Genomic DNA, 22096 nt, shown 5'->3' on the forward strand with positions numbered 1-22096 from the left:
TAAAACACAGACTCCAGGCCCACCTCTAAGGTCCTGGTTCAGTGGATCCGGGGTTGGGCCCAAGAATCTGTTTCTTAAGCTCCTCCCACGAAGCTGGGAGGGACTGATACCCATCCTCCCCCGAGGAGCAGACAGCCTTGAGTGCTCCCGGTGGAGTCCTGGCGAGCTGCCCTGTGGCTGCCAGGCCAGGGACTAGTGAGGAGGGGCAGGTGCACACGGCCGCCGCCGTTGCCAGGCACTTCCCCGAGGGTGCCCTGGTCCCTTCCCGCTGCAGACTCTGCAGAGGAGCTGGTTTTATTCTGCCCTCCCACAAGGGGGTGACCTCCAGTCCCTGGCACAGTCAGTGGTGTCCTGGGGCCTGGGCGGGTGGAGACCCAGCTGAACCAGCCCTGCCAGACACACGCACGGTTCTTCAAGTGTTTATTCTCCGTCACTCAGGGGACCTGGTCTGCGAGGGTGCTGCCACCCACCGTCTCCCTCCACCCTCACTGCCAGACATCTGTTTGCCGTCAGCCCACGAGGGGGCGTCCAAGATTGTGCTTGGAGCTTGGCGGGCAGGGGTGGGGGTCCGAGTGGTCCATTGCCTCCCAGAGCGTGGGTACTGCCTGGGAAGGGCTGCAGTGCACAGCAGGGGTAGGGCTGGGCTGGAGCCTGAGTGATCCCACCTCCGGTCCCCACACCCCTCAGGGAGCAGGTGCTGGGCTGTGGGAGGGGCCGCAGAGCATTTCCCAGGTGGGCGGAGACGGGTGAATCGCCAGCCTGAGACCCCTCTCAGTCCTACAGCCCCTCTTGAAGTGGGCCAGGATGTGCCTGCCACCAGCTCTTCGGGGCTGCCTGCTGGTTGGGTGGTGTGCCCTCTCCAGGCTGTGGTGAGCAGGCAGAGAGCTGCCCTGGGCTCACTGTGGGTTCAGTTGAGGCTGGCTAGGTCTTCTCCCAGGGTTCTGTGCGGGGCTGCCTGCTGGTTGGATGGTGTGCCCTCTCCAGGCCCTGGTGGGCAGGTGGAGGGCTGCCCCGGGCTCACTGTGGACCCTGGTGCAGGCTGGCTAGGTCTCCTCCCAGGGGCTGCTGTTGGGGGAGGGACTGTGGTCCTCGGCGTCCCTTGGGCTCCCGGGCCCCTCAGTGGCTGTCAGTTTCCTTCTCCCTCTGGACGGCTTTTTGGAGGCTATGGGAAGTGGCTGGAGGTCAGGCCGAAGCTGTGTGCCTTCCTTTGAGGCAACACTGGCTCTCACCTAGGGCCTCCTGGGTCTCCTCTGGGCACGGGGAGCTGGGTGCTTGGGGAAGTTTGCTGGCCACCCTTGTTCCTACAGAAACCAGTGCCCAGAGCAGGGGTAGGCCGATCTGAGGGTGAACCCTGAGAATTGGGTGGAGGGTGGACACTCTCCCCATTGTGTGACCCTGAACATGGCGCTGACCCCAGTGGCCCCCTTCCTGCCTTGGAGGGAGCCAGGCCATACTGGCTGGCCTGACACTGGCTGCGGGCCTCAGCAGGCCTGCCCCCGGGCTAGGGCCACATGGGAGGGGCGCCTGGTCCCTGCGATGGTCCGGGGATGGGGATCCTGCCGATATGCTGGGCTCAGGCCATCTCTGAGGCACAGCAAGCTCAGGCTCTGAGTTGAATGGGTCAGGTTTGAATCCTGACACAAGTCCCAGACCTGTGACCTTGGGCAAGTGACCTCTCCCCTCTCAGCCTCAATTTCTGCACCAGCTAAACAGTGATGATCCTACCTGCTGGGCAGGGTCGTAAGGCTCACAGGCAGCCACAGCTGCACCCACTCTTCTGGGGCACCAGGCACGAGGACTCTGGCTCTGGCGCTGAGCTGTGCTCATGCTGGGCAGGGACCTGCTCTCACTGACCGCCACAGCAGTTTCTCAGGAGCCCCTGCCAGCGTCCCTGGTCCCGGCTCAGGTAGGAGCACAAGGGTGTGCTGGCTCACAGACTGCACCCCCTGGGGCCATTTCCACCCACTCAGCAGGAAGTGCCTCAAATAAGGGCTGTGCTGGTCTCCACTGCCGCTCCGGGCAGACGCAGGCCATGGCCACCTGCCAGCAACAATGGCACATAGTGGCGGCACTACCCCGCCTGCTGCCTGCGGGCCTTGCCCGGACAAAAACCAGGGCCATACAATTAGGTGTTCAAAGTCTCTCATGGGCTCCTGGACCCCAGCTGGAGCTGCCATTGAGCCCAGAGCAGGAAGTGAAAAGTTGTCCCGATACCCTCGGACCAGGGCCGAGGCTCCTGCCAGCATTACTGGGAGGAGCTGGGCCCAAGGACACTGCCCTTGGCAAACACTGGAGCCGTCCGCAATTCCCCAGGGGAGCAAACGTGCCCCCATGCCCCTCGGGGCTGTGCCTTCTGCGCTGACCCTGTCTGCAGGTGGACAAGGGGCCCTGGGGATCTGCTCCTTGTGGCAGCGGCTTTCCTGTGCACCAGGACGCCCTTCCTTCCAGGATGATGGTGGGGACAATGACCATCCCCTGGCTCCTTCTCTCACCGAAATCTCCTACGATCCCTAATGTCAGCCCCCTTACAGGCGAGGAGACTGAGGCTCAGATTTGGAAGGACCTGACACCAACCTACACGGTCAGAGGCTGCACAGGAAGGACTCACTCCGGCCACCCTCACCCTCCTCTGTGGGGTTCATTTGGGGAGGGTTGAGGTTCATTTTTGGCTCCATCATTCTGAGGCTGCCATTCTCCAGGCAGCCAGGAAGAGAGGTGGCACTGGGGAGAGGTGGGTGCTGTGGCTCCCCTCGCCCCCTTCCCTGCACCTGCCCCATGCCAGCTGTACCTTTGTCCCCAGGCTCCAAGGCCCGCTTCCTCTTCCGTGGTAGACCCTGCCTGTGCTCCTGGGCGCAGATGCACTCAGGCCCCTCCCCGGTCGTGCTCGTAGTGGCCTCCGCCTGGGAGCTCAGGCCCACCTGGGGAGAAGGGGGTGTGGTCACGAGGAGGACTGCCTCCTGGCCCTGCCCTGCCGAGTGTGTGCCCTGGACCCACCTTGCTGCCTGGGGTGTCTGTCTCATCCAGTTCGTCGGACTCTGGTCTCAGCACTTCAGCCTTGCTGGGCTCTGAAGGATGCAGAGTGTGGGGTCAGGCCAGGCTGGTGGCCCCGGGAGTCTCCTGAGCCTGCCAGACTAGGATGGGTGGAGCCAACTCTGCAGATGGGGAAACTGAGGCACGGAGGGCCAAGTGACCTGCCCCAGGGCACTGGCTGACAGGAGGCCGACTGGGGTTTGGGCCCAGGCCTAGTGTCCCCATCAGTTGGGGTGCCCGCCCCTGGCTTGGATGCTGCATGATGGGGCACTCACAGCCTGCTTGCCAGCCCTAATTGCTAAGGTGCTTTTCCCCCTCACTGAGTGTTGTTAGAGAGGCTCCTGCTGGGCCCTCGGCTTCCTCCGGTGTCTGCAGGTGGAAGAGCCAAGCCCTGGAGCCTGGGGTTGCCCCGTCAGATCGGCAGGGCAGAGCTGGGCCTGCAGACACCCACTCCTGGTTGGCACTGACCACCACCCTCTCTCCCCGTGGGGAAAACACCTCCCAGCTGGACTCTGACCCCAGGTGCTGACTGTACCTGGGTGGCCGTCCAGGTCAGGTGGCTGTGGGTGGGGAGGCGGCTGTGGCTGGAGAGGTGGCAGAGGCCTCCCTGTGTCTTCATCTTCTGTACTGCCTGGAGAGGACAGGCTGAGCTGGGACCCTGGAAGTGGGCGTGAGGGGTCCTGGGGGGAGGCAAGTAGGTGGCTTGAGTTTATTTGGGAGACTTCCTTGCCCCCAGCGCAGCCCTGGACAGCCGGTGGGACCCCTCTTGAGGCTGCAGCTGGTGGAGGGGCCTGGCTTTCCCTTTATAGTGTGGATGAGGCAGCCTTGCTTTCTCCCTGGGAAACAGCTTGGTGGGCATAGGGAAAAGAGCAGCCCGAGGTCTGGCTGGAGGCCAGCCCGGGGTGGGGGATGTGGAGGCTGAGGACCGGGTCTGAGCCAGGACCGGGCTCCTTACCATGGGAGTGCAAGCCTCCTCCTGCTCTGGCACTCTGGTCCCCTTGGTGCCATTGCTGAGTGCCTGGGGACTGCGAGTCAGGGGTCCGGACTGGGTGGGTGGCTCGGGGCTGGCGGTGTGGGCAGCGGCAGGGCTGAGTGACCCATGCTGGCCGGCCGGCTTGGGAGTGTCCTGGCCCCGGGCCCGGCCCCACTCCGAGAGGTCCAGGGGCTTGTCTAGGGCACAGTCCTGCGTGGCTGCAGCCTCTGTCCTCTGGGCGCGGCCCGGGCCTGCAGGCTGTGTGTGCCGCCCTCCAGACAGGCCTGCTGTGGCCAGAGCTGCCCTGGTCCCCTCACTCTTGGGGCCCTCAGAGTCTGAGCCGACTGGTAGGGAGGGCAGCATCTCCCCGGGTGTGGGCTGGCCCCTTGGCCTGACACTGCCTGCCCTGGCCCTAGCCCGCAGCTGCTGCTGGGCCAGGAGCAGGTGCAGTGCCCCCTCCAGGCGAAGGTCCTGCATGCCCGCCAGGGCACTGGGCAGCCCCAGCAGTTCTGTGGGCTCCTCCCAGGCCTCTGCTTCTCTGGCCTTCAAGTCCTGGAGCCGGGGGTCGCTGGGGGCTGCAGCAGGGGCCAGGGGGCTGCTGTGGGGGCTCTGCAGGTGCAGCGACAGGGGGCGGTTTAGGAGGCAGAGCCGGTCCACCTTCGGGGAGCGCTTCGGGGCCTCATGGGTCATGGCGGAGGGCCGGGAGGCCCGCAGGAAGCTGTGAGGGAGGAGAAGCCGAATGACCATGGCTGTGTGGAGCCGTGACCGTCCCAGCGAGCCCTGAGAGGGAGAGACGACAGGCACCCACTCCACAGGCCAGGAAACTGAGGTCCAGAGAGGTGCAGCAAGCTGCATGGGTCCCATGGCAGGTAGTGGAGGGAGGGGAGGCTCGGCCCCCAGCTCTGGAGGCCATGCTGTGTGGACCGGCCAGAGGTGGCCTGTGGTCTGGGCTCCAAGGCAGGGCCAGATGCCGAGGCCTCCGTGTCTTCTTGGCAGGGACATCGGCCCCCTGCTCCTCACCTGGAGGGTCCTAGCCACCTGTCCACCCTCCACACCCTACTTGTTCTCAGACAATGTCCACATCCCCTGCCCCCACGCCCCAGGCCTGGCCACTCTGGAGGTGTCCACGTGGGAACTTTGCTCCAGGCTGGGTGCCCAGAAAAAGCCAAGCCAGAGAAGATCAGGGCTGTGAGGGATAATCAGAGGGACTGCCCTGGGACCAGGGGCTGAGAGAAGAGCTCATCTGAGGCTACTCTGGGTGAGGGTGGGGCAGGCGGGCACCTGTCCAGGGAGAGGCCACGCTCATACGCTGGGCTGGGTGGGCTGCTCCTGGCGGGCAGTGGTGGGGGCGTCCCATTGGCGGGGCCACGGTCGGCAGGGCAAGCCTGGGACCCAGGCCGCACCACGGCAATGGTCCCGTGCAGCTGGTTGGAGATGCGCTGGGGGCTCTGTGAGGATGGGTGGGTCAGCCTGGGCGGGGGCATGCTTGGCCTCTGCTGTGGCCTCTGCCATAGCCTCTGCTGCATGCCCTGGGCTGCTCCCACTCTGCCCCTGCTCACTGCTGAGCTGCACCCCCACCCATGCCAAATGGAGTGCAGTGGCTCCTGCCCGGGACAAAGGAGGGGCACATTCAGGGTTAGGCGCTTGAGAGGCTGGCATACTGAAAGTGCAGCTGCCTCCAGCCTCCTGCCTGTGCCAGCCCAGCTGCGCATGGTGGGCTCCCGGTCCCTGCTCTTACCATGTCTGGGGCTCGCGACTCAGGCAGGGTGGCCCCTGGGGAGATTTTGGCCACTGGAGATGTCCTGTGCCCTGCTGGCTTTTCTGTGGGAGGAGAAGCCAGGGGCAAGAGCTTGGGAGGTGCTCAGAGGGGCAGCGGCCCAGCCCCAGGGGGAGGATCCCTGGTCCTGCGGTGGCCCAGCCTCCCAGCCTCACCCGGTCCCCACAGCACCTTCTCCCCGCAGGCCCACGCCCTGGTGGTCTTCCTCAGCCTCCTCGTGGCCTCCCGGTGGCTTCTCTGTGATGGCCTTCCAGCCACCAGGGGAGGGGAGCAGCAGGGGTGAGGCGGGGTCCGAGGTGCCCTCCTTGGCCCGGGGCTTGGGCCTGTCTCTAGAGGGGAGGCGGAGACAGGGAGGGTGAGGGAGAGCAACATCTCGAGAGATGATCAGAAAAGCCGGGCCCACTCCTGGGTGACCCCAGGTGACGCAGCTGTCCCAACACTGCCTGAGAGTCCTCCATGGGCGGTTCCCCCAGGGACGTGTGCCGGGTGCTGCTTGGGGGGTGCTGGGGAGTTGGGTGTCTGAGCCCTGGGACCCTTTCCCACTCACCCCAGGCCCCGAAGCCGCTTCACCTCCTCCTTCAAGGCCTTGTTCTCTTCCTTCAGCCCGTTCATCTCGTTGGCTGCAAAAGGCACTGATGAGCAAAGCAGCCAGGGGTTGGGGAGGACAGGGGCAGGGGTGGGGTCGTCACAGCACCAGGGAAGCCCCTCAGCAGTGCTCCCAGCACGTAGCCCAGGGCCTGGCAGGCAGCAGGTGCGCCGTGGGTGCTGGCTGCGTGCGTGGCTGATTGGATGCCGTTGAGTGAGCAGTGCCGGCCTCGAGGGAAGGGGGCTTGCCCTTGGTCATCAGGAGGGCCACTGGGGCCTCAGCACTGCAGGACCTTCCGCATCACAGGAAGGAGGTCACGCCCAGTGGGGGCCGGGATGCCCCCAGCCCAGGGGAGGGAGGCTGTGTTGAGGGAGGGCCACACCAGCGCCGGCTGGGGGCTTTGTGTGTTTGTCTGTAGATTGGGTTGTGAGGTTCCCCCAGTGGTGTGGGGCCGATCGCCCTGCCTCCTTTCCGCATGCCCCTACATGGGCTGAACAGGCCTGGGGTCTCCTGGCCCCATGGGAGAGGACCCCGGCTGTCTGGTGGGTGGGGCTCACTGAGGATGAAGATGCGCTGCAGGTTCTGCAGGTGGGAGCTCTCGAACTCCTGCTGCCGCTTCCTGGCCAGCTCCTGGGTGACCATGCAGCGGTCGCACAGGCCGGCCCGCAGCCTGCAGGGACGGGGACGCAGGGGGTGTGAGGGATGGCACGGAAGCCACAGAGGGCCTGGGACACTCACCGCCCCCCTGCTGGGAAGTGCCCCTGCCCTTCCCAAACTATTCCGTAGAGCCCCAGGCCTCTTCCCACCCCATGGGCTAGGTGTCCCATGTTCCACTGAGTTTGGGGAGAAATCTTGAAAATGCAATTTACTTAAGGCTCTGAGATGTCCTGCAGTGGAGAAACCTTCCTGGTTCAGTTTATCCTGGAGTTTCCCAAACTCATTTTCCGAGGAGCCCTGTCAACCCCCCCTCTCCTGAGCCCACCGGTCCTGGCCGTGCTTCGAGGTGTCCTCCCGGGCCCACCTGTTCTCCAGCACCCGCAGGTTCTCCTTCAGTGTCTTCTGCTGTTCCCGGAGCTGGTGGTTCTTGGAGAAGAGCTCCTCGATCCTCTGGGCATCCCTGTGGTGGGAAACAGCTAAAGTGGGGTCCTGTTCCATCCAGGAAGCCACACGCTGTCCCCACCATCCAGCCTGGGGGGGCAGCGCCATTCGGCACCTGCAGACTTGGTCTGGGGCTGGATCCTGCTCAGTGCCCCCGACTGTGGGGACTTGCCCTTGAAGTCGGCCCTGTGGGAGCAACGCCTAACCCGGTGCCCCCCCCCAGTCATCTGCGTGCTCCTCTGTGACGTCTGTCCCGTCCATGCACCCCACCCAGTCATCTGCACGCTCCTCTGTGACGTCTGTCCCGTCCACGCACCACCCTCCCTGGTCATCTGCGCGCTCCTCTGTGACATCTGTCCTGTCCACGCACCACTTTAGTGCCACAGCACAGGCAGGACCACAGCCGGGTCTATAAGCCGGAACGCAGGGAGCCTGCCCGCCTGCCAGCGTCTGACCAGACATGACCCCAGCTCACCGTGAACGTATTGTTGATATTCTGATCATGATCCTGGGGTGGGAGACGCCCCGAGTAGGGGGCTTGCCCCGCCCCTGGGAGGCCGACGAAACTGGGTTCAAGTCCTGGGTTCACTGCCTGCTGCTCACCATGTGACCTTGGACAAGTGACTCCCCCTGCCCCCACACTGAGCCTCAGTTTCCCTTCTGCACCATAGGATGGTGGCAGTGCTGGCACACTGGGGCTTCAGGGGGATGAAATGGCCAGTGTGGTCCCTGCGAGGAGGGGCCCTGCTTGGCCTGACTCACCGGCACCTCTCTGAGTTCAGTTCCAGAAGCTTGTTCTGCAGGCCTGGGGGAGCAAGCAGAGGGGCGGGGGGTCAGGCCCAGCTGCTGCTTCACCTTCAGCGTCCCCACCACGGGGTCTGGGCAGACCTGCAATATGGCACTCCTGTCCCCTGCACCCCCTGGGGGAGCCCTGCCAGGTGAGCCCCTGTCTGTGCCGAGGCACGGGGCTGCCTGAGGCTCGGTGGTCTCGGCCTAGCATCTGTTGCTTCCCCTAGGGTCTCTGCCTCCGGCATCTGTCTGGGGGTGTCTGGGGGTGAGCAGGGACCCCGGTGCCACAAGTGACCAGCCACCTGTGAAAGGTAGAGGGACCGAGGGGCCATTTTGTGTGTGTGTGTGTGTGTCATAGCTAGTGTTAAAATAAGATAAGCTTCTGGGGCGGACCCCACCAGACCCTCTCCTTGCCGTATCTTGGGGATCCAACCTGGGCCTGGCTAGCCCCAGCAGCCCCACCTCTCTGGGTTGCCTAGGAGGCAGCTGGGTCCTGGGACCTCCAGGTGGGTGTGGGTGCTCAGTGGAAAGACCACGGGGAGGTGCTGGCCCTGGGACTGGACTGGGGGTGGTGTGGGGGCTGCGGCCCTGTCCCTCGTGGGGGAAGTGGACAGGGGTGGGGCCTGGGGCGTGTCCTAGAAGGAAGAGAAGAGTTGCAGCTCAGTGCCTTGACATGTTCTGGATGGGTCCAGAGAGCCATAAGCTCCTGTTTCTGGAAGTGGCTGTCTCTGCCCTGGTGAGCTCAGCAGGCCGGCCAGGGTGGGTACTTCTTTCTGCCACGCTGGAGGCCGGCCCACGGGAGAACAAAGCATGGGCAGCATGGGGCCTGCGGATGGCAGGTGGCCATGAGGTGTTGGTGGCAACCCTTGAAAGTGCCCCTTCCCCTCGGGGTCACACTCTGGGAGTGGCTCGAGGACATCCCCGCTTGAGGTCAGCACTCGGGCCCAGGCAGGGTGTCTGCCACGTTGTAGCTCTGGGCCTTGGGTCAGGACTCCCCTGCCTGGGCCAAAAAGACGGGGTCCATTCCCTGACTTGGTGGGAATTGGAGGTGATCATGGGTGCACAGTGGCCTGCCCTGACTCTTAGGTGAGGGCTGTGGAGACCCCTCCCTAGCCTGGCATCTGTCCCTGGCCCCTCACCCAGGACTTCCTTCTCGTGGATCTCCTTCAGCCTGTTCAGCGACTCCATGAAGCTCTCCATGGCTCCCTGTGGCCCTGGCCGGGGCCCCTCTGCGCTGGGGTTGTGGAGACTCCTGCAGCCTCTACTGCCCCTCTATGTCCATCCTGAAGAGGAGGAAGAGGGGACAGGGATCCGCTCAGGAAGGGCTTGTGGGCTGTGGAGTCCAGGAGAGGATTGGGGCTCCTTGTGTCTGTATGGAGCAGACCCCATGCCATGCTGTAGGGGCTACTCATGGGAGGTGGCCTGGAGGCTCCCGAACCCCACGGGCAGGCACAGAGATAGTACATTGTGTGGCTTCCTCCCACACATATGTGGCCGGGGGCCAGAGGGCAGGGTGCTGGCTGCCGTGCGGGAGGGGCTGGAGGGGCCAGGGAGCATCTGGGGTGAGTGCCGGCACCTCTGAGCCACCCCGTTCTCCCCAGGTATCCAGCCCATCAGTGCCTGGCCTGTCCCCACATAAGCCCTTCCCCTGGCACCTCAATGGAGGGACAGGGAAGCCTGGCGAGAGCTGGATGGTGCTGGTGGCACCTGCCCAGCTGTGAAGCTGGGAGTCAGACCTCACCAGTAAGAGCCCCACAGACCCGACCATGCCACTGTCCACACCCCGGCCCCAACACCACTGTCACAGCACCTCCTTCCCTCTCACCAGAGCTCTGTACTCAGTTCCCTCCTGGGATCTCTGTCCCCCTCCAATGCCGTGGCAGCTTCAATCCTGTCCCACAGGCACACACACATATACACACACACACAGATAGCATGTGCACACAACATGCATGCACATATATGCAAAAGACACACACAGAGCATGTACATACATAACACACATGCACAAAGACAGACACACACACACAGCATGTATACACACAACACACAGGCACACACCCAGAGATACACACGTACAACACATATGTACACAGACAGGGATGCCCACACACAACACACAGAGACACATAGACATGGGTACACGCAGACACATGCTGACAACAAAGCTGTGCAGACATAGAGACACAGCTACACATGCAGTTGCAGGTACACGGAAACACACACAGCCACAGCAGCCCCCTCTGCCCGGAAGCAGCTCCCACACGCAGATGCTGGAAGGTTCCAGGAAGAGGTAGGAGCCACTCTGAAGAGGTCACAGTCCCCCTCCCTCCCTGCCTGCCTCCCCTACCCACAGGTCTCAGGAGGTCCTTGGTAGGCAGTGGGTATCTTGTGGTCTCACGGACTAAGGCCAGAATTAAGGGGCCGTGGGGCCTTTGCAGGCTGGGCCTGGGGACCGGGGCTGGAGCACTCATCCTCAAACCCTCCCAGACCTTTCCAAATTCCCAGTGACCTGGAGAGCTCCCAGGCAGGGCTGGGCAGAGTGAGCCTGGGGGCGCTGTGACTGTCTGTCTGTCCTCCCCTGACCCTTCCCCCTCCTCCCACAGATTGGCCTCCAGGCCTGGGAGGTTGGGATACCGGTCAAGTGGCTGGGCCTCTGCAAGCCAGTGTTTGTGACACACAAACCACTGCAGTTCAGACTTCTTCACCGGGTGGCTTGTGCTTCACTCGGTCGGGTGGGGGAGTGTGTGTGTTTGCCATGTGTGTGCACGCCCGAGCCAGTGTGCATGTGTGTGCCGTGGGTGTGCATGATAGCCAGTGTGCATGTGTGTGTGTGTGCCATGTGTGTGCACGCCCGAGCCAGTGTGTGTGTGTCCCGTGTGTGCACACCTGAGCCAGTGTGCATGTTTGTGCCATGTGTGTGCACGCCTGAGCCAGTGTGCGTGTGTGTGCAGTGTGTGTGCATACCCAACCTACTGTGGAACCACTGGTGCGTCACCTGAACAACTGTGATGGCCTCCTCCCTGCGTGGCCTCCTGCTCAACCTCCCCTGAACCCCCTGCCTCCCCCATCTCCTCCAGGACCACTCTCCAGGGTGGCCATCCCTGGGAAGCTCTGGTCTCTGCTCCGACGTGCACCGCTCTGCTCAAAATCCAACTTTGGGCTCGCAGCTGGAGGCCATGCCCAAGGCCTCGCCACGGCCAGCCCAGCCCAAGTGGATCACAGAGGGGAACAGCCGTGGCTGCATCTGGGTTCTCAAAGGTCAGCCTGGAGACGCCCACGTGAGGGTCCTGTGTGCAACAGCATTCTACAGAACCGTCCCGAACAGGACCGCCTAACCCCATCCCATGACGGGTGGAATAGGGCGGCCGCCCAGCCCCATGCCCATCCCAGCGTGGCCAAACCACCCAAGCCAGGCTTGAGGGTGCATTGAACACAGAAAGAGGCACTTGCCCTGGGGCCCTGGAAGTCGGGTGGTGGGCGTCTTTGGGGGTGGGGCTGGGGTGCCTCTAACTCAGGGTGGCAGGCCTTGGGACCCTGAGAGAGGCCATGGGGCCTGGGGTGGGGATGGCGACTGGGGTGGGGATGATGACTGGGGTGGGGATGGGGACTGGGGTGGGGATGGCGACTGGGGTGGGGATGGGGACTGGGGTGGGGATGGCGACTGGGGTGGGGATGGCGACGGTGGGAATGGGGCCTGGGGTGGGGATGGGGACTGGGGTGGGGATGGGGCCCAGGGTGGGGATGGTGACTGGAGCCGCTTGGAAGGAGGGTGTCCTAACTCTTGCCGAGCCCTTGCACCTGTGATCAAGCATTGGTGCCGAGCCTGGTGGGGCAGCAAGGGGTGTGGGACAGAGTGTGGCCTGTGTTCGGGGGTGGCCGCAGCGTCCCCAGGGGCCCCTGACAGGGCTAGTGGGGCTGCATGGAGGGCGGAGCACCAGGATGCTGGGCTGCAGAGGCTCAGTCCACAGACCCACCTGGGCTTTGGGGCCTCCAGCCACCCTCAGAGACAGTGGGGGTGACAGTTGGCGGCTCTGTGTTGGGTGGGTGAGGGATCCTGGGACTAGGAAGACTTGGGGCTTTCCTGGCGGGAGGCTGGGAGGGATGTCTTTGCTGGTGAAGGGGACCAACAGGACGCTGAGCTCCAGAGATGGGGACAGCATGGAGCCTGCTGGAAGCAGGTCACGTGGCCAGCATCAGTGGTTCTGACCCCGTTTCCCGAACTCCATACATACTGAGACCTTCCTGACAGCCCACGGAATCTTGACCACACCACGAAGACCTCGCTCCAGATGGGGAAACTGAGGCTCAAACAGATCAAGCCTCCCGTCTCAGTCACCCAGTGGGAAGTGGGATATGGGTTGTGCCCAGCTCCTGGGGCTATGGGTCTGCATGCTCTGCCTGTGTGGACTGGGGCGTCCTCCCCATGGCTCTGGTGCACCCAGCTGCACTGGCTTTTCCTGGCCAAGGGGCCCCCGGGAGGAAGACGTCAGAGCCGGGGCCTCCCTGGGCTCAAGCAGCTGAGGAGGGCCAGGAGGGGGCTGAGCTGCAGCTCCTGAAATTCCACCCAGACCCGCCCAACAGGCCACTCTTCCCTGGCCCCCAGCATCTGCCATGTGGGTTGGGCCGACGCCCATAAAGGAGCCGCCCAAGGGAGCCCATGGTGCCTGCGGGCCTAGGAGAGGTCTCTGGGGTCCACATGAGAGGTGGGCTTCCTTCCCAGTGAAGTCGCTGTGGTGCAGAGGCCGGGACGGAGCCTCTGCTGTGCCTCCCACTCACAGATTCCTTTCCGTGTCTGAAACCACCTCCAGCACCCCTAGAGTGCTGGAGAGCTCCGGGGAAGGGATGGGAGGTGGAGGGAAGTTGCAAGCCCTGGTGCTTCTGGGGAGAAGAAATGAACCAGGATTGTAGAAATTCACCCAGACCTGCACCCGCAGCCTTGAGCCAGGGGTCAGCAGCGGGGTCAGTGGGGCTGGCTTTTTCTTCCCGAGTCAGCCTTCTCTGGGTTTGTTGGGCTTGCCAAGGGCAGCTAGGGGTGCTGGGGCTGGGGGAACTCGGAAGGAGGGTCTCCTCCAGGCCTGGGTGGGGGCTGCAGTGGGGCTGTGATGGGGGAGCAAGCCTACCGGGGTGGGGAGGGGCTGGGCTGAGGCTCATGGGGGGCTTCACAGGGCTGGGGTGAGAGAGCTGAGCTCTGTTCCAGGGCCACCCTCAGCCACTCCTCCCACTCCCAGCCCCTCCCACTCGGGAGTCCAGGCTGGAGGGTCTCTGTGGATGCTGAGCCCCCTGGAAGGAGTGGGGGAAGGGGAGGGCAGGCTAGTGAGCCGCTGTCCCACCTGCTGCTCGCAGCTGGGCCATGGGGGGGGCAGGTGTGAGGGGTGCATGTCTGTCCCCCTCGACACCACTCTCACTCCACCATGCCTTGCCCTCTGCTCCATTTTGCCACTGAGAACACGACTCAGAGGTGGCGTCTTGCCCACGGTCAAAGCTAGTGAGAGCCGGGCTGGGCTTCAGCTAACCCAGGCCCGCAGCTCCGCCTCCTGCAGTGAGGTGCTACTGGTGCCAGCACCTTTGGCTTCGGGGGACTGCTCCTTAAAACCAAGGGGAGACGTGCTGCTCTCACCAGAACGAAACAGAGCCCATGCAGTAAACGGGTGCCTCTTATCCCCCAGACAGGGCCCAGGAGAGCCCTCCATGGGGAACCTGAGGCTGGCACACCACCTTCCACCTCATGTCCTCACCTAGGGAATGGACATGCACTGTGGGCCCTGCCTGTCCCTCAGGACTCCCACCTCCCTCTAAAGGCCCCCCAGAGCCTCACATGCCCTCCTAGGGTCTCCACCCACCCTCCCAGGGCCCTCTGGAGTGGCCACTCGGAGGGGGCAGAGGTTTGCTGTTGTTAATCCTACCTCACACATTCTCAGAGCCCCAGCAGAGAGGGTGCACCCCCCCCCACCCGCTGAGCTGGCTGGGGTGGGGCAGGGGTCGCATTCCTGAAGGGTGCTGGCTGGAGAGTCAGTCTGGGCGGAGGGTAAAGCTGTGGGCTTCCCAGTCAGCAGCCCTGGTGGGGCTCTCGGACCCATCTCTGCTCTCTATGCGGCCTTGGGCAAGTTGCTTTTCCTCTCTGAGCCTGTTTCCTCACCTGGGGGTGACAGCACCCCTGCCCCTGTATCAGGCTGCTTAGAAGCTCCTCACAGGTAATGCCTGTGTGGCCAGGAGCTCCGTAGACAGGAGCGCTCAGTGAGCAGCCGAGGAAGACCCCGATTCACCTGCGCCTCCCTAATGACCTGCACCTCCCTCATGTGGGACCCCAGGTGTCCAGCAGTGCTGACAGCAGGACCCTCTGTGCTTGGACAAGGTCAAGTCTCATTGCCACAAAGGCCTTGTGCAGGAGGACGCAGCCCTCCCCACGCTCAGGGCAGAGGTCCGGCTTCTGACGGTGATGACACTCATCCTTGGACGGCTGCTCACTACGGACTCCAATGGGCTCACGGCATCTCTGTGGCTGCACCCAGGGGAGATGCCACCTGCCTCCCACACACAGGCCAGGGAATCACAGGCCCAGCTGTGGCCCTGGCAGGACTGGACATTGTCCGGCCGAGTGGCAAAACCCACAGTGATGCTTGTTCTTACCCTGTCCTCTGGGAGGCCGGGCCCCCTGAGCTCCTCTGCTGTCTGAGCAGGAGGCATCTGGGGCATCACCGGGCTCCCTGCCTCTCTGAGGGCACTCAACCAGAGAAGCCGCCTGGGCACCAGTGCTCCAAGGACATCTGCCAGGCCAGCTGCTCTTCACCCCAGCCACCGACCCCCAGCAGGCCCTTTGGGGCAGGAGTGCAGAGCTGGACACTGGTACCCTCCGTCTCTGAGGCCTGGGCTCTCTGTATGTCCATCTGACTGACTGCCCACCTATCCAGGAGCAACGGTGATGGCCACAGCAGTAGCAGTAGCAGTGGCAGTAGCAGTAGCAGTGGCAGTGGCAGTAGCAGTGGCAGTGGCAGTGGCAGTGGCATAGCAGTGGCAGTGGCAGTGGCAGTGGCAGTAGCAGTGGCAGTGGCATAGCAGTGGTAGTGACAGTAGCAGTAGCAGTGGCAGTGGCAGTAGCAGTGGCAGTAGCAGTGGCAGTGGCATGGCAGTGGCAGTGGCAGTGGCAGTGGCAGTAGCAGTGGCAGTGGCAGTGGCAGTAGCAGTAGCAGTGGCAGTAGCAGTGGCAGTGGCAGTGACAGTGGCACAGCAGTGGCAGTGGCAGCAGCAGTGGCATAGCAGTGGAAGTAGCAGTGGCAGTAGCAGTGGCAGTGGCAGTGGCAGTGATAGTAGCAGTGGCAGTGACAGTAGCAGTAGCAGTGGCAGCAGCAGTGGCATAGCAGTGGAAGTAGCAGTGGCAGTAGCAGTGGCAGTGGCAGTGGCAGTGATAGTAGCAGTGGCAGTGGCATAGCAGTGGCAGTGACAGTAGCAGTAGCAGTGGCAGTAGCAGTGGCACTGACAGTAGCAGTGGCAGTGGCAGTAGCAGTGGCAGTGGCAGTAGCAGTGGCAGTGACAGTGATAGTAGCAGTAGCAGTGGAAGTGGCAGTGGCATAGCAGTGGCAGTGACAGTGGCAGTAGCAGTGGCAGTGGCAGTGGCAGTGGCATAGCAGTGGCAGTGACAGTAGCAGTAGCAGTGGCAGTGGCAGTAGCAGTGGCAGTGGCAGTGACAGTAGCAGTGGCAGTGGCATGGCAGTGGCATAGCAGTGACACTAGCAGTGGCAGCAGCAGCGGCAGTGGCATTAGCAGTAGCAGTGGCAGTGGTGGCAGTGGCAGTGGCAGTAGCAGCGGCAGTGGCAGTGGCATTAGCAGTGGCAGTGGCAGTGGCTGCTGTTGATCACATACTGTTCTGTGCCAAGCACCACGCCCAGGCTTTTTCCCACTTGCATGGGCATGGAAACCATCCTGCAGCTTTGCTGAGGAAGCCAAGCTCGGAGTGGTGCCCTCTGCACCTTGACCCGCTTCTCCCCAAGGGATTCCCCTGCCCCTGTCCACCTCCTGGCTGCCCCCGTGGAACACCCACTGCATAGCTAGGCTGGGCACACGCATGTGGCCGGGGCCCACCTGGCCTTGGAGGAAGTGCTGATTGTCTCATTCTACAGGTTTGGACACTGAGGCTTGAAGCAGATCAGAGATGAGCAGGTGGAGCAAGATTTGGACCTGGACATGGCCTCAGAGTCTCCTCCCACCCTCTGCGGTAATGGGCAAAGACTTTTCCATGGAGACTTCGGCCAGGTCGCTTGTCTGGCCGTGCCTCAGTTTCTGTGACTGTAGAACAGATGTTGATGGTGAGCCCTGACCCAGGCTCCTCTGCACACACCGCCGCAGGGGCCCCGGGACAGCTGCACACGCATGTCCGCCGCAGCCGCCCTCCCCTGCTGTGCACACCGCCGCAGGGGCCCTGGGACAGCTGCACACGCATGTTGTGTGTGCACATGCACTCGTGTACCCCACACGCGCATGCCCCCTGTGCACTCGTGTGCACACATAAACAGAGGAGCCAGCCGAGGTGTCCCTGCAGCTCAGGCACAGCAGCCCTGCAACCTGACTCCCTCCCGGAGGTGGAGGTGGGCCGGGCTGCTCTCCTGCCCTGCCGGCTGGCTCCCTGAGGCCTGGCCCGTGGGGGAGGGGGTTGAGCAAGGCCCGCCTTTGTGGCTGCTTCCCCACAGACACAGCGGCAGAGGAGTCCCCTGCTCAGTGCCCAGCTGCGGGTGCTGCACCTCTGCACCACCCTCACCCCCGTGGCTGCGCCCGCTTATCCTCTTGTGAACCTGGATGGCGGGGCGGGACAGGCCCAGGGTGGAGGGCGAGTCCACCAGCCTGTCCCTGATGCCCCAAGCCCCTCAGCAGACCATGGACACTTCCTGGGCCCTGGTGCCAGACTAGGCCTGGCCTCTTTGCACCCAGCTCCTGCCAGGAACGCCCACTGAGCTCTCTCCGTGGCTAGGTCCCTGGACCAGGAGCAGCCTCGTGCCACCCCTTAGGGAAGACGTCCAGTCCCACCCACCCCCGCGGCCCTCCTCGCGGGAGTCCAAGCTGGGCCTCCAGCCTCCCTGGTGAACACCCCAGCCAGGGATCCCAGCCCACCTGGCTGCTTGAGTGGCCTGGCCCCGGGGTCCCGGGTACTCACATGGCTCCTGGCCCTGCCTCAACCTCCGTCGACCTCTGTGCGGAGTCCCCCACGCTCTCCACAGGGAGAGAGAAGTGAGCGGGGTGTGAACCTGCACAGGCAACAAGACAGGATTTTGGCCAAACCCGCTTGACAGGTTTTCGATTCTCCCAGCCAGGAGCAGAAAGGAGGCAGAGACTGCCCTGAGCCGCCAGGCGGGTTCTGCCATCTCGCAGAAAGTGGCCGGACAGGTTGGGTCTGAAGCCACATAGAGTTGGGATTGTTTCCTCATAATCACTGTGAGGCTGGGCTGCAGGAGCCAAGCTGGTTAGCACTGAGAATCCAGTTTGGTGCCTGTGACACGGAGGGCCCGGGCGGGGAAGGGTGGGGGGCTTGCAGGGGTGCCTGGGTCGGGGGCTGCAGGTGGGAGTGAGCAAATGTGCTATCTCGCCACCTCGGGACAGGTGGTAGGGCCTCTGACACAGAGTGGTCCTTCCTGCTGTTCACAGCTCAGCTCACCGTGGGCTGACCATAGGCAGGTGACAGTCCCCTTTCTGGCCTCGGTTTCCCTGTCTGTAAATTGGGGACAATAAGCTCAAGAGCTGTCCCTGCCAGAACCCAGTGGAAAGAAATCCAGCAGCTGCTATGGGAAGCGACCCTCCCAGCCTGCCCCGCCCTGCCTGGGGAAGCAGGCCTTCTGCTTGAGGGGGACTGGGCGCACGCTGGGCCTCTGGTCTGCGCAGTCTGCCCGGGGTCTGTGAGTGCTTGTGAGTGGGCTTCTCCGGTCTCCAGGTAAGCTGGGTGCCCCCAGCCAGGTGGAGCCCAGGGGGGCAAATAGGCTGGGGGCTGGCCTGGCCCCAAGTGGCACGGCCCAGGTGCTGTAGCAGCCTCACACTGTGGTCTCATGTGTGTGTTCCCTGGACAGCAACACTGTGGCTGCAGGGTACAGCCCTGACCCCCGCATGCCTTGCCCCCTGTGTCCTACCCATGACCCCTCCCCACTCCCTCCTCCCCGACTCCGCCTCCGCCTCTGCCTCATCCTCAGCCTGTCTTAGCTCTGCACGGCAGAGCGGGGGTTCCCGAGTCCTTGGGGCCATGATCCCCAGCGCACCCGAGTACCCCAGGAATGCACGGGGCTCAGAGGAGGAAGCCTGGGAGCCTGGCCTGTAGCTGGGGCCAGCCTGCCAGGGGAGGACAGACTTCCTGCTCCCTGGCAGGGCCCCTGCTGGTGGCTGGTGGCCAGCTCTGGGTTTGGGATGAGGGCTGGGTCATCTCTGGCCCCACGATGCCCTCCCACTCAGGACCAGGCTCTTGGGAGGGGGCTGTGGTCAGCATGGGCCACTCCAGCTCTGGCTGGCCTGGGAACTTTGTGGAGGCCCCTCCTCCGGCCACCTCCCTGCTCCTGGCTGGGCCCTTTGTGAGTGGGGTCTGCTTGCTGCTGGCGTGTGTTTTGTGTGTGCCTGTGTGGGGACTGTGTGCACGTGTGAGTGTGTGTGTGTGGATACGAATGTGTGTGCATGTCTTACGTGTGTGTGCCTGTGTGTGCATGTGTTGCACGTGTGTGTGTGCATGTGTGTGCGTGGACACGTGTAGCTGCTTTGTGCTGTGGTCTGGATGTTTTTTGTGTCTACCCCAGATTCTCGTTGAAATCCTAACCCCCAAGGCAATGATGTTAGGAGGCGGGGCTTCTGGGAGATGGCGAGTTCGTGAGGCTGCAGCTCTCCTGAGTGGGATCAGTGTCCTTCTACAAGCGGCTCCAGGGAGGTCCCTTGCCCCTTCCACCATGTGAGGACCCGAGATGGTGCCGTCTGTGAACCAGGAAGTGAGTCCTCTCCAGACGTGGAATGAGCTGGTGCCTTGATTTTGAACTTGCAGCCTCCAGGTGTGAATGTGAGCTCTGGGCTCACTGCCTGTGGGGAGCCCTGCCTCACAAGGAGGGGTCCCTCTGCATCTGCCATGCATGGCTGTTCCAATCAAAGCTGCTGTCTAACACCACCGGCTCGACCTTGAGTTCCTCCCTGGGCAAAGCCAAGCGACCTCCTGGACTGAGCCAGTTTTCGTGCCTGCCTGCCCTGGCTCATTGGCCAGGGACCCCACCCCGCCATGTCCAGGCCTTGGTGATACAGGACAGAGGTGCCCGTGCAGGTTGTGCCTGTGGCTGGGTCCCCAGGGAGAAGGTGGCACCCCCAGGCCAGCAGCCTCCTACCCTGAACTCCAGGCAACATCGTCGGCCCCCTGGCACTGCACCCGCACTGTGGGCAGAGAAGGAGGGAAGGCTGGGAGAGTAGGAGGAGGTCAAATGTCGCTGGAGGTCGGCGTCCTTCAGCAGCCGTGGGTTTGTGTGCCCCTTCGTTCATTCATGCAACCATCCAAGACCCATTTCCTGGCTGCCCACCAGGCCCTGTCCAGGCTCTGGGCACATGGATGGCCAAGAACATGACTCACACATTTACGGGGCTTTTGGCTGTGAGAATCAGGCACACAGAGGGCACTGTCTGAGTCTCAGTTTACTTGTCCCTTGCAGGGCTGATGAGGGTGAAAGGGATTCCTCTCCTGGTACCACTCACCTGTTCATTCATTCAGCCAATGTCTGTTGAATCCTGATCAGCCAGGAGCTGGGGGGTGTGATGGACACCCAGGCACCGGCGTCCGGGCTCACAGGAAGCATCACAGAATGGGGCAGCAAGCCCTCAACACGCTGCTGGCAAACCGTGGCCAGGTTTCAGCGTGGGAGCTGCTCCATTGCCCCATTATACAGCTGAGGAATGAGGCCCCAAGTGTGTGTGTGGCCTCCCAGCCCTGGCAGCCACCCCCACCTGCACCTGAGGGGCTGGGGCTGCTGGGCCTGGGGTGAGAGACCAAGAGGGCTCTTCATGGCCCCCTACACCTGCTTCCTAGGCCAGATGGGGGCACAATGCCCCACCCCAGGGGTGAGGCAGCCTTTTATCTCTGAGCTGGGAGGGGTGGGAGATAAGCTTCAAAGGCATCTCGCTGTAAAACGCACCTTTAAAAGCCGGCCCTGCTGCCTGGTATTTGTGTTACTGGAGCGATAGATAAAGGGTGGGGTGGCCAGTGCAGTGGCCAGGTCAGGCCAGCCCTGCAGCCCTGGCCCCCAGATAAATGGGTCACCTATTAGCACAGCCCTGCAGGAATGGGGCTGCCTTCTGTGACGACCGGGGCCCATCCCCATCCTCCCTGCAGACAAGCTCTTGCTGGCCCGGCTGGGGGGCATCCTGATGGTGGGTGCTGTGTGCCCATGGGGCCAGGCTGCGCTGGGCAGGAGGGGTGCAGATGTGGGCCCTGCCTGGGCACTTGGGAGGGCGGAGGCTTTCTTGGTGGGGGGAAGGATGAAGCCCTCCGTCTTCCCTCCACATGGTCTCACTGCTAGTCACCCTATTTTATGTTCTCATGATTTTTATTTGTATAGCTTCATGGGGTTTAAGTACGAGGATGCTGCATTGAGACGTTGTACTGTGTGAAGTCAGGGCCTTCTGTGCATCAGTCGAGGGTGCAATGCACACGGCACCCCCGAGCAGCCACCCATCCTCCCTTCCCTCCACCCTGCGAGGCCCCGTTGTCCGTCTGTCCACACTCTGCTCCATGAGCACACGTGACTTAGCTCCCCCTTATGAGTGAGAACCTGCAGTATTTGTCTTTCTGTGTCCGAGTTGTTTCACTTAAGATAACATAGGCACCCTCTTTTAAAAATTACTTTTTGCTAATACAAGAACTGCAAGGATGCCCCCCGCCCCCTCCTGCGAAGCACTAAACATGACAAATAAGACCAAAGTCTCCTTTTATTGTCGCGTCTCATCCCCTCCCCAGGTGAGCCGCTGCTTGGGGTGAGCATGCTTCCTGCTGGATGCTTCTCTATGTAAGCACCTGCCTGCGCGTCAGCCCTCTTAAGGTGAACCGCTCCGTGTCATTCTTATATTCACAAGTTTGTGCCGCCATCATCGTGATCTGATTCCAAAACATGTTCATCACCTCCAAGAAAGCCTTGTACCTGGCAGCAGTCACTGTCTCTATGGATTTGTTTATTCTGGACATTTCATAAAAATAGAACCAAACAGCATTTGGCTCTTCGTGTCTGGCCTCTTTCTCTGAGCACGATATTTCAAAGATTCAGCTGGGTCTCGCTCCTGTTCCTGGCTGAATAATATTCCAGTGCACGGCCGGACCACAGTCATCAACTGACGGACACTTGGTGGTCTCACATTTCCACTGGTGTGAATAGTCCTGCTGTGAACATGCGTGTGCGAGATTTTGGTTGAACACTTGTCCTCAGTCCTCTTGGGTGTGTATCTAGGAGTGCAATTGATGCGGCTTATGGTAACCCTAAGTTTAACTTTCTTTTACTTTTTTGAGACAGAGTTTCGCTCTTGTTGCCCAGGCTGGAGTGCAGTGGCACGATCTCGGCTTACTGCAACCTCTGCCTCCAGGATTCAAGTGATTCTCCTGTCTCAGCCTCCGGAGTAGCTAAGACTACAGGCATGAGCTACCACGCCCAGCTAATTTTTGTATTTTTAGTAGAGGCAGCGTTTCACCATATTAGTCAGGCTGGTCTTGAACTCCTGACCTCAGGTAATCTACCCGCCTTGGCCTCCTAAAGTGTTGGGATTACAGGTGTGAGCCACCGCGCCCAGCCAATGTAGTATTTTTAAGAAGTCTAAATTAATGGGAAAAATTCACAATGAACCAAATAACCAAGTTTTATGT

At 62.3% G+C, this 22096-nt stretch overlaps 1 protein-coding gene and 1 long non-coding RNA gene across 4 annotated transcripts; one reads left to right on the plus strand and one right to left on the minus strand.

Moving 5' to 3' along the window:
* Nucleotides 1-403: 403 nt before the first annotated feature.
* Nucleotides 404-17542, minus strand: RBBP8NL (RBBP8 N-terminal like). 3 transcript variants are annotated; one of them, XM_004062494.5, is made up of 14 exons: nt 17399-17542; nt 9393-9536; nt 8227-8269; nt 7388-7483; nt 6924-7036; nt 6328-6400; nt 5952-6109; nt 5742-5824; nt 5285-5451; nt 3986-4721; nt 3566-3710; nt 2995-3065; nt 2789-2918; nt 404-1162 (listed from the first exon to the last, which is right to left on the minus strand). In XM_004062494.5, exons 2-14 carry the CDS (start codon nt 9451-9453, stop codon nt 1044-1046), a joined length of 1995 nt encoding a protein of 664 aa, XP_004062542.5. In that variant the 5' UTR covers nt 9454-9536; nt 17399-17542; the 3' UTR covers nt 404-1043. The 3 variants fall into 3 exon arrangements, with proteins under 3 accessions (XP_004062542.5, XP_055228567.2, XP_055228568.2); XM_055372592.2 differs by lacking the exon at nt 17399-17542 and having other exon boundaries at nt 7940-8269; nt 9393-9497; XM_055372593.2 differs by lacking the exons at nt 6924-7036; nt 8227-8269; nt 9393-9536; nt 17399-17542 and adding an exon at nt 7940-7976.
* A 230-nt stretch (nt 17543-17772) lies between these two features.
* Nucleotides 17773-21458, plus strand: LOC109024330 (uncharacterized). Its single transcript, XR_002003815.3, has 3 exons — nt 17773-18169; nt 19014-19199; nt 21203-21458. It is a non-coding gene; the product is annotated as an uncharacterized lncRNA (long non-coding RNA).
* The last annotated feature ends 638 nt before the right edge of the window (nt 21459-22096 follow it).

Source organism: Gorilla gorilla, chromosome 21 (assembly GCF_029281585.2).
Source record: "Gorilla gorilla gorilla isolate KB3781 chromosome 21, NHGRI_mGorGor1-v2.1_pri, whole genome shotgun sequence".
NCBI classification, from domain to species: Eukaryota; Metazoa; Chordata; class Mammalia; order Primates; family Hominidae; genus Gorilla; species Gorilla gorilla.